The sequence below is a fragment of the Condylura cristata genome, unplaced genomic scaffold (assembly GCF_000260355.1).
Source record: "Condylura cristata isolate star-nosed mole 26May11 unplaced genomic scaffold, ConCri1.0 scaffold00018, whole genome shotgun sequence".
Lineage (NCBI taxonomy): Eukaryota > Metazoa > Chordata > Mammalia > Eulipotyphla > Talpidae > Condylura > Condylura cristata.
In genome coordinates, this window is record NW_004567119.1 from 4,244,920 (window position 1) to 4,256,035 (window position 11,116).

The following is an 11,116-nucleotide window of genomic DNA, read 5'->3' on the forward strand; positions in this document are numbered from 1 at the left end:
GGGTGTAAGTTAAAGTGCTCCCGTGGCGGGGTGTAAGTTAAAGTGCTCCCGTGGCGGGGTGTAAGTTAAAGGGCCTCCCAAGGGAAGTGACTGCAGAGGTGAATAAGGCCTTGCGCTGGTGTCTGCGTTTTGTGTGTGACTGTTACTCAGGGACTCTTCCCTTTCCCCAGGTCATGAATTGGTCCCACCGGGCTTGAAAGAAGTGGCCAAGTCCTGACCCTCACAGAGACTTGATTTTGCACAAGTGGCTCCTTTCGTGTGTCCTGCGCTCTCTTCCTTCTGGTGGGAGAAATCAGGACCTTGCCACGAAATCGCAGGCCCGGATTGCTTTGACGGGGACTCTGAGCAGCGTCTTACGTGAGTTAGCTCCGCTTCACGGGCGTGCTGAGCTCCGAGCCGCCGGCTTGCTGCGCCCCGGTTCATCTGGGCCTCAAAAGCCGCAGCGAGAACAGGGTCAGTTTCATTTCACACGGCTCAGTCCTCTGCCATCTCTGCCCGCCCTTTAAACACGAGCGGCAGCTTCAGTGCATGTTGCTGGCAGCCAAGGAGAACAAGTCACCGCCAGAACAATTTTTAAGCCACTTCGGAGACGCGGGAAGGGACATTCAAATTCTGGCAACCTTCCTGCAGATTAATGCACATGAGTTGACCCTGCTCCTGTCAAGGAGAGGGCGGGCCGCAGGGAGGCGAGAAAGAACTGACGAGAAAAGGCTGCAGAGTGGCCTGGGCCTCGGGAAGGCTGTTCTGGGGGGAGCTAAAGGGGAGCTTGAAGGCACGGGGTGCAGATGCTCACTGTGGGGTGAGGACATGGTCGGGGCATGAAACTACTGCAGAATCTGCAGGCCTACGGTGAGGACCAGAGAGTGGCAGGTGCCTGGAAGGAAAGGGGAGCAGGGCCCAGGGCGGGGCTGCAGGGAAGCCCGGGGCCCCACGGGACCCCCATGGCCACAGCCAAGAGCCGGCTTCACCCCGCTCCTGTGCCTGCCGTCAGCTCCGTCAGGGAGGTCTCTAAGAAGAGGCTCCTCGCGGTGCCGGAGCAGGCCCTGGCCTCAGAGGGAGGCAGGGTCGTTTGGTTTTGCAATGGCTTTGCTGGGCGATGATTCTGCGTCACATTTCCACCCCAAGCGTGCGACCCAGAGGCTTTCAGGGGTGCTTCGCCGTCACTGTCTAGAGCAGTTCGTCGCCCCCCAGGGGAGCCCCTCCCCCACCCCGGGCACCAGCCCCCCAGACCAGGCAGTCGCGGGCGCGTGGCGGCTGGGCCTCTCCTGCCGGGCTGCGGGCCCAGCGCCGGTCTGGGGCTCAGCCCTCGCGGGGGCCCCCTTGCGGCTGCTCTTCCACCGCACTCCCAGGGCCTGACGGCTGTTCCAGCACTGAGACCTGTCTGCGCCGGGAGCAGTCTCCCCTCCTTGCTTTCCCTCGCGAGGGTTCCCCAGCCCCACTACGCAGGCGCGTTCCAGCGACATCGCTATTCCAAATGCCACCATCTTGCACGAGACACTTTCCGGAGACGACGGAGAACACGCACGCACGCTGCCGGGGCCAAGGCTCAGGGGTCAGGCGAGGCCCCTGGACACCGCCCTCCCCCCCCTCTCGCGCCCTCCCTGGCCAGGGCATCGGGCGGGCGTCAGACTCACATGTCGTAGATGCAGTTTGGGGTGAAGGAGTGATTCGCCTTGTGGCCCAAGGAGGCACAGTACTTGGAGAGGTGTCTGTAGGGCTCAGGGACGTCGATGACCGTCTCCTCGTCCAGGGACAGGGTGTTCCCGTTCAGCGCCCAGTCCCTGCTGTCCACCTGCGGAAAGGAGGCGCGGGCATCAGGCCGGCCCAAGGCCTCGGAGGACGTGGGAGGCGCCGGCTCCCGTTCCCTGAACGTCCCTGCGGAGTAAGAAGAGCCTCGCCCGCACATCAGTGAGGCAGCCCCCCACCCCCATTAGGATTTTTCCTTATCTTATGTGAAAAGAAGGATTCAAAGTTGGGAACCCACGGCGGCCATGACGGTGTCCTCCTGCGTCTGCTCCTCTTGTAAGAACGCGGGCGGCTCACAATGGGCCAGAAACGCCCCTGGCCTGGGAAGGAGGCTAGGACAGGCTTTTCATGAACTGACGGCTGTGCCTCAGATCCCAGGCCCGGAAGTGCGATCGCGGCCGCCAAGGTGACCAATGTGTGCAAACTCTGGTAAAGAGGTAAACAACGGTGTCCTCCAGGCCAGAGGTGATTGAGCTCCTGACCTCTGAATTTTTTGCTTTTCTGACAGTAGTGCCCCTCCAGGTAAGATGGAGGCCACCAGCAGAGCTGGGGTCCCCCTGTGAGCCTCGGTCATGGGTGCCCACGAGCACCACGGAGCCTCACCTCTCAGGCCAGGTGGAGTGCAGGCCAAAGCGGCCGCCTCCCACTGGTGCTGCAGAACAGCGGCTTCCCTGGACAACCCCCACCCCGCGCCACAGCTGTGGATTGACACGCTATCGCAGATCGTGGGCCTGACGCCCCCGAGGGGTCGACACCTGCAGCAGGCTGACTGTCTGTGGCCCCCAGGTCACGTGTAGGACCCCTGTCCCAGGCGATGCACTGGGAAGGAGGGCCTTGGGGTCACAGGGGCGGCAGAGCATCCTGAGGGGGTCAGCGCCTGGCTAGAATGTGCAGATGGAGGGGTCTCAAAAGATTAAAACTGGGGCCCTCCCTGGTGGCGCAACGGGTTAAAACAGCACTATAAAGCTATCCGCAGCCACCGCAGCATGTTGCGAGTTTGGAGGCGTCCACATGGAGCAGCAGACCCCTCCTGACCTGCCTGCTGCTCCCCTCAGCAGTGTGTTTCAGTCTGTCGGCCTGTTCTGCTCCCTACTTTGTCTCTGGTGAATCTGCTCACCCTCCACACCTCTGGCCTGTACCCCAGTTCTTATATGCATGCATAAATAAATCTCTTTTAAAAAAATATTAAAACTGGATCTGCCATATGGCCCAGTAATTCCCCTCCTTAACACTTACCTGAAAAATTAAAAATAAAATACTAATTTGGAAGTAATTTGTACTCCCACATTTACTGCAGCACTATTCACAATAGACAAACAATGGAAACGATCAAAGTGCCCCCAAACAGTTGAATGGATCAAGAAGATATGGCATATACCCAGTGGAATACTACACAGCGATCAAAAAGCAACCCCATGCCATTTGCAGCAACATGGATGGAGCTGAAAGGGGTCAGACTAAGTGAAAAGTCAGATGCAGAAAAATAAATACCATATGCTGTCACTTATATGTCGAATATAGAATTATCAAACTAAAGGTCAGATTAAAGACAAGCTTTAAAACTAACCCTTGAACACAAAAACACTGATTGAAAAAGATACCTGCACCCCCATGTTGATTGCTGCTTTATTTACAATTGGAAAAACATGGAAGCAGCCCAAATGCCCAAAAGTAGATGACTGGATTAGAAAGATGTGGTACAGGCCCTCCCCGGTGGCGCAGAGGGTTAAAGCACAGCACCAAGAAGCTTAAGCCACTTGCGCATGAGTTCGATCCCTGCCTGCCCTGGAGGAGATCCACATGGCGCGGCAGACCTCTCCTGACCCGCCCGCTGCTCCCCTCAGCAGTGTACTTCCTTGATCTGCCTGTTCTGCTCCCCACTCTGTCTCTGGTGAATCCACTCACCCTCCGCATCTCTGGCCTGTATCCCAATTCTGTATGAATAAATAAATAAATCTTTAAAAAAAAAAAAAGATGTGGTACATATATACAATGGAATATTACTCAGCAACCAAAAAAGAGAAACACATGTCTTTTGCAGCAACTTGGATGGAGCTGGAAAAGATCATGCTTAGTGAGATCAGCCAGAAAGAGAAAGAAAAATACCGGATGGTTTCGCTCATAATGGACCAGGCGAGAAAATAACAAAAATAATGAACAACCATATACCAGAGACATTCTGTGGGGGTGGAGTGGGGAATGGGATCAAAAACGGGGGGGAGGGAAATGCACGGGACTATGGTGATGGCACAGGGGTGACTTGGTGATGGGAAACCTGTGGGGATTACAATTGAGATGGCAAAAAAAAATGTACAAAATGATGTAAAAATAAACTTTTGTAATAAAAAAAAAACCTAACCCTTGAAAGCTGGCAGTAGAACAGAAGCTTCCAGAGTGGTGGAGGTGGGGGACAGGAGAGAACGAAGATGGGAGACGCACAATGAACTGCAGTGGTGACGGGAGGTGCACCGAGGGGCACAGGGACCCCACTCTGCCGGCAAGAATGTAAACAGTCACCTCAATGAAGACAAGAATGACGGCCGGAGGAAGAGCTGGCCCCTCCGCATCGTGGGCTACTGCAAAGAGCTGTTTATGAAGCACCGGCGGGCTCTTGCCAGCACCTTGGCGTTGGACATCCCAACCTCCAGCACTGAGAAACAATTCCTGTTCCTTACAAGCTGCCCGGTCTGCGGTATTTTGGCTACGGCAGTGTGAAGACTGTTCTAGGCAATATACAATTACTTTAGTAAAAACTCAGCTGCTGGCTTCTTTGTATCTCTAGGGGGTTTCCCTTGTAGTTCAAGGGACTAAGGGGAAAATCAGGGGGCCCGAAGCAAAGTCCTTAAGCTGCTTCCCCGCCCCCTCACTCACCTCCTGGTGCGTGATTCGGACTCCATTATAAAAAGACATGACAGTGTTAGGTCCCGCCGCCACCTTTGAAAACAGCCCTTCTCCGGCGCTGGAAATGAGAGATTCAGCAACATAAACCCTAAACAGAACAGAGTCAAACAATGATGTTTTTGGTTTGATCTATTGCTTCCACCTCAACCGCCAAAATCTCTTTATGGCTTCTGAGTCCAAAATGTCACCTCCTGATAATAACTCAAGGATGGGAGGAAGGGAGGAAACATTAAAGCCAGTATGTGCCACCTAGCATGGAAGTAAGTGAAATGGCCCTCAGGTCTTCTTTAAGAGCGGTGTTTCAAATTTCCTCCTTTGTATGGGTTCAAATTATTCCTACGACAGTTCACTGTTTGCTAGAAGCTTATTTATATTATTTTTTCTTGCTTTTAACTAATGACAAGTAAGGCATTTTCCAAAGCTAATTCAAACCTCACCCAGGTTGGTCACTGACCACACAAGGCTATGAGACCCCAAGGTGTTCATGAGACCCCAAGGTGAAACTGTTACATACAAGCACAAGCATGGTAGTTAATAAGACACACCCAGGCCTTCCCTGGTGGAGCAGCCAATCGAAGCACAAAACTATGAGGCCAAAGCCGCTTCAGCATGAGTTCGATTCCCAGTCAGGGAGTGACCCACAGGCCACAGCAGACCTCTCCTGGCTCCCCACTGCTCCCCTCAATAGTGTATTTCAGTCGATCTGCCTGTTCTGCTCCCCACTCTGTCTCTGGTGAATCCTCTCACCGCCCCTGCACCCCTGGCCTGTACCCCAGTTCTGTGTGCATAAATAAATATCTTAAAAAAAAAAAAAAGAGACACCCAGTGTGCACTTCTCCACAAAGGAGAAGCAGGACAATTAACTATTGTCCAAGAGCCAAAATCGGCAGCTGCTCACCTTCCTAAGTAGTTTTACTGGGACAACAATTTGTATGATATTGTCTACGACTGCTTAGTGCTACAAGGCAGAAATGAGTAGGTGCAACAGAAGTGAGGAAGCCTCCAGTATTTACTCTGTGGCGCTTGACAGCACATTTGCCAGTAGGTGGCTTGTAAGAAAGATCACCTGTGAATACAGACAGGACATGGGCAAGAGAGCTGTGCCTCATTTCTGTAGAACTCATCATAGCCATCAGCCAGGAATGTAAGTGTCCACTGAGGGGTGAACGGATAAGGTTGTGGGGTATATACCCAGTGGAATATTATGCAGCCATACAAAATAGTAACAATATGAAACCGGGCATTTGCGACAACATAGATGGGCCGGGAAGGTTGATGGTTAGTGAAGTGAGTTAGAAGGGGACAGAGAGCCTATGATTTCACTCCTATATGGCAGATGAAGAAATAAAACAAGCAAGCAAATCAAAACAAATATAAACTTTGGCACTAAGAGCGAGAGTAGCTCCCAGAAGAGCAGGTGCAAGGGGGGTGCTGGATAAATCAGGTAAAAGGGGCACACCGCTGGCGCTGAATAGGCTGGACTTGGTGAACACGGTGCATTAGACACAGGTGCCCAACTGCAGCGCTGTCCACCTGAACTGGTAGGATGTTACCAACCATGAATTCAATTAAAAAATGACAACTATCTGAACGAGCACTGCCAGCAGCTCCTTCAGCTCTTGGTTCTGTGGTGCAGTGACTCCGGTAGAGTCTGTGGTTTTCGCCTCATTGATGTGAGGCCTATTTTATGGAATGGAACACTGATGCCAGCTGCCAGCATCTGTCTCCCTCTTTGCCACCTGGGCACAGGGCCTGTGGGTGCCTCTGCCCTGGGCACTTGAGAATGTAGCCTGCCAGCTGCTGTGCGCTCGGCCCTCTGTGCTGCTTTGCTTCCAGAATGTGGGAGCAGGTGTGTGCCAGGTCTCAGGTGGGGAGGCCCCGGCTGGTTCCTGGCAGGGTTTCCATTCCTGGGGGCCTGACTCCCATGGCTAAGTGCTGGCCCGAGTGCAGGTAAGACGGACCCAAACCAGCTTGGGACCTGGAGTCCCGCTGGGCTCACTGGCCCCTGCTGAGCCTGGTCAACACGGCTGACCCAGCCAGCTGACGGAAACGGGAGAAGGGCTGTTTTGCTCAACCACCGAGGGGAGGGCGTGAGTGGGTGACCGACTTAGGAACAGAAGGCCGAGACCTCGGTGATGACACTGCATTTGGAGGCTCACAAGAAACCAGGCCCCTTCCTCTGTAAGGGAGCTGGAACCTTATGTCAAGAAAGTAGCTGTCATGCCTCGGACCTTATGGGGCCCAGCTGTCAGTTAACCCTCGTGGCAGGGCACACGCAAAGAAGTGGACGCCAGGCAAAGGAAAGCCCAGTGCAGACGGCACGCTGGCTCGGGAGGCCAGCAGCTTGGAGAAGACGGCCAGCAGGGAACCAGGGGCTCAGGAGCTGGTGTGTGCACAAGGTGCCGAGCGGAACGCTCTGGGCGTGAGCGTGCGGAGTGCAGAGCCTGCCACTTGTGAGCTGGCCTGGCCTTGCGCTTCTTGGCTTTGCTCTGCTTCGCTCCTGTCTCTGCTAAGGAACTGGGAAATTGTCTTGTCTTTGGAGCCCAGGGAGGGAACCTCTGCTTCCACTGGCCAGAGCTTGCACAGTGTGAAATGCTCCCGGGGGCCCGAGGGGCTGCAGCAGAGACTGGGCCCGAGCCCCAGGAAAGGGGCGGGGGCCGGACCTCGCTGGGCGCCAGGCCCACCTTCCCTCTGCTCTGCCTCGCGGGTAGAGAGACTCACAGGACAGGTCCCATGTGAAACGCAACCACTCTCCCCGGAGAGTGAGGAATGACTTCCAGCTCCGAACTTGGCCTAACGTAGGAATCACAGAGGAACTGTGACCCTCCCCGCAGTCGTTCACCCTCACACAACCATTCAAGCCACCGGGGAGATTACCTCTCTGCTTCATAAGGATCTGGAAGAAGAGCGTTGGTAGCAATGCAAGAAGACGTGGACTTATCAAAGTGGAACACCGGACCTAGAAGGCAAAGGAAGGCGTCTGTGCAGGAACAGGCAGGGAGGCAGCTTGAGCGCCTCCCTCTACCCAAGGGGGAGAGTTAAAGGCCCCAAACTGTGATTCAAGCTAGAGCACGGACGTGAAACTCTGAAAGATAAAGGGTGTTCCTGGGATGGGCCCGAGTTTGATGTCCAAATCTTCACAGTCATCAGGCGGGCCTGAGGGTATCCCTTTTTTGCTTTTGAATTTTCTTCATTCAAATGGTTTGAAAGATGCTTGTATAATTGAAATTTTTATAGCAAGAACATGTCATGAAATCATGAGCTGTCTGGTTGGAACAGATTGGATAATGGTTTTTAAATTCCCCTGCGATTTTCTTCATATTAGACCCAGTCTGTAGCCCTGGCAATGGACTTCTTCTCTGAAATAAACAGCCTCTCCAGAAGGAACAGGAACAGAACTGCTCTCGATAAAGCATTAGTCAAGTCATCGCGTTTCCATTATGGCGGCTCAGAAGTCGGTTAGTAATTTATTCCAGAAACGAAGGTACCCAACTGTCCCAGAGTCAACACATTTCTCTGCCAAGGACCGGCTGGGAGCACAGTGAGGACTCAGCCGGGAAGACGCATAAGGGGAGACTCGAGTTTTGGAACTGGAGGACTTCCTCCTGCAAAGTCAATTATTTCAGGCCCTGGGGCAGCACAAATAATCCCATTAAGCAATTTCTCAGTGGTTACCCATGGTTACCAGGTCCTCTCTGTTTCTGTAATATAATCAGATCCCAAATTAATGTCGCAAACTCAAAGTTCGAAAACAATCCAGATCCATCAGTATCTAACCAGGAAACAGCCCATTTGAGGGTCTCAAAGAGAGAATTTAATTCAGGAAACCGGTTACATAGAGGCCAGAAGAGCCGAGAGGCCGGCGAGGCAGAGAGCGGCGCCCAGAGCTGGTCGAAGCTGCGCCGCGGACCTGAGACAGGCTGGCGGCGGCCCAGGGAAGACCAGCGCTGGGGGAGCCCTGCTGCGCAGAGGGCTTGGAGGTGCTGCTGGACACGCAGAGGGCGTGTCCTGGCCGTCTGGGTCCTGCTGGCCAAGCCCAGCAGAGCCGGGTGTGCAGGAGGCTGGGGCGCACCTGCCGGAGCCCACCTGAGGGCAGCCGGAAGGCGGCGTCAACCGGGAGAGGGGTTTTGCTCAAAAAAGAAAAAAAGCCCTCGCTGCCAAGCAAATGTTTCTGTGCAGTCGGGTTCGACTGTGCAGAAATTCTGCCAGCGCTCACGGCCTTTCCCCAGACCAAGCCTGTCACAAGCGACGACGGCCAGTGGCATCAGCGCCTGGCCGGGCCTGGGCAGGTCGTGCTGGACTCACGGACGCTCGGGCACACGGAATACCTCCTCGCTCCGTAGTTCATGCGAAGCCCTTGGCTTGGCTCATTCAGTCCCTTGACAAGACTTAAGTCTAGGCGGTGAGCGTGGCCCGGAAGATGCAACCCAGACTGGCCAAGGAAAGGGGCTGGTCGAGGCCTGGAGCTGGGTCTGGTCACGACGTGGGGTGGGGGTGGGGGGCTGTCACCGCAGCCCAGGCATGACGAGGAAGCCGGCTGCAGCAGTGGAAAGCCAGACACTTTAGCAAGGTGTCTGCACCCCCTCTTCCCCTCTCCCAGCCACGGTGTGAACGGCCACAGGCGGCCAGTGAGCATGAGCGTGTGGGAGGAACCTGAGGAAAGCAGCGCCAGTCTCCCTGCGCCTGGGTCTGCCCGGCCCTCCCCGCCCTTTTCAGAGCACCCCTAAAACAGCCGAGGCCACCCAGAATCTAGCTGGTGAGCCCCTGCCTCCCCCTTACTGAAGAGGGTGCTTGTTAGCGGCCACCAGGAATTGCAAATCTTCCTGAGAACAATGACTCTCGCTTCCCGGAATGCTCCTCGCTCCTACCAGGAAGGGGGCGACGCCCAGACTGGCACTGGGGTGCTGCGCCGTAGGCGCCTGCCAGGTGCGTGAGCCCGGGCCCCAGGCTGGCCAGCCCGGGCTCCAGGCTCTGGCGGGCAAGGGCAGGACCCTCCCTGCCACAGCGGCCTCTCTAACGTGGCGTGTGAGGAGCACAGAGGCAGGGCTTGACGTTCAAAGATCACTGTTGCACGTCCGTTGTTTTTCTTGGAACGATTCACAAGCTACAGGAAAGTTGTGAAGATCGTACTGAGAGTTCCCGGCAGCCCGATGTGGGCATCCCTGTCGGGCTGAAGGCACCACACAGCTGCGCACCAGCACCGACTCCAGACTTTCTTCAGACCTCACCGGTTTTCCCACTAATGGACGCTTCTGCTCCAGAATCCAAGCCAGAATCCCACATTAATTACTGACTCAGTGTTTAACAAAAATGCCCCCAAATGGAGATATTTAAAATAACCTGGTTGGACTTAAATGTAAATGTCAGATTTCCTATTTTTGGACACCCCTCTGGAAGTCTGCCTTCGAGCACAACGAGGGAAATATTCAGGCTCACTAGTGTCTACATTTATCATGTTTTCCACTATTTTCTCCTGATAATAAATGGATTGGAAATACTTGCATATAGTTTTCAAGTCATCAGATCAATTCAAAGAACTTTCTTCTGCGGTGCCACTCAAAATGCAAATGCTTGACTTTCCCCCCTTGTGTATTTTCCAGATTTTCTACAACAGATAATTTTATAATCAGAATTAAAAAAAAGTGCAGTATGCCAAGTTATATTTGGTTAAGGAAACAGAACTTCTCTCTAATCTCTATTCTGGGGGCTCGCTTATGTCTGGAGTATTTGCTGCAAGAAGCAGCCTGAACAGGGCGGGGCTGACTTGCGTTTCTCTTCCCTGATCAGAGTTCAGGCCGAGTTCTTTAACAGCACTAAGCCCAGTTCAGCTCATGCTAGAGGTAGCCACTGGCGCGGACTGAATTCCTGTTGGCGTTTCTCCATGTTAGGGCCCAGAGCTCGGGAGTTTGAGGGCATCACGTGCAGTAAAGCAAGAGAGCACAACAGACATGGACATTCCCATAGTGCGTAAGTGGAGAACAAACCATTCCGGAAGGCAGTGGGAGAGGAAGGCCAGTGGTCTCAACAAACGTCGCCAGGGATCTGAGGTCAAGAGCGAGAGGGAGGGAACGGGAAAGGGATTCAACTTAAGTAAAAGTGATGCTGGTCTAAGCTTAGAAACACGACACACGGGGCCAGGCCCTCGTCACGTGACTGTCCAGCACCCCGGGTCCCTTTCTGATGTCGCACGGGTTCTGGCTTGGCCATGCGGCTTGCTGACTGTTGGGGAGGATGTCCTGCAGGAACTCTGCAGAGTTTTGCGGACTCCACCCCTACTCGAGAAAACTACAACTCCCAGCAATACCGGGGAGAGACCTGTGAGGACCCAAGGGCGGAGCTCAGCAGCACTCCGGGACTTTCGGGGGGACATAAGGGAGCGGTGGGAGCCGCTCTCTCTGTCCCCGGACCGCGGGGCTCTCCGGACTCAGAGGCTGGTGGCCAGCGGCTTGGCGCTTGATGAGCTATCAGT

General features: G+C 54.3%; 1 protein-coding gene across 1 annotated transcript in view; it reads right to left on the reverse strand.

Moving 5' to 3' along the window:
• The window catches only part of SETD7 (SET domain containing (lysine methyltransferase) 7), a 42,102-nt gene that overhangs the window by 6,573 nt on the left and 24,413 nt on the right, over positions 1 to 11,116 (reverse strand). Inside the window, exons 8-10 of the mRNA XM_012726753.1 lie at positions 7,525 to 7,606; positions 4,618 to 4,735; positions 1,635 to 1,792 (exon numbers count right to left, since the gene is read on the reverse strand). Of these exons, the coding sequence (XP_012582207.1) occupies positions 1,635 to 1,792; positions 4,618 to 4,735; positions 7,525 to 7,606 (358 nt within the window). The remainder of the gene's footprint in view (positions 1 to 1,634; positions 1,793 to 4,617; positions 4,736 to 7,524; positions 7,607 to 11,116) is intronic.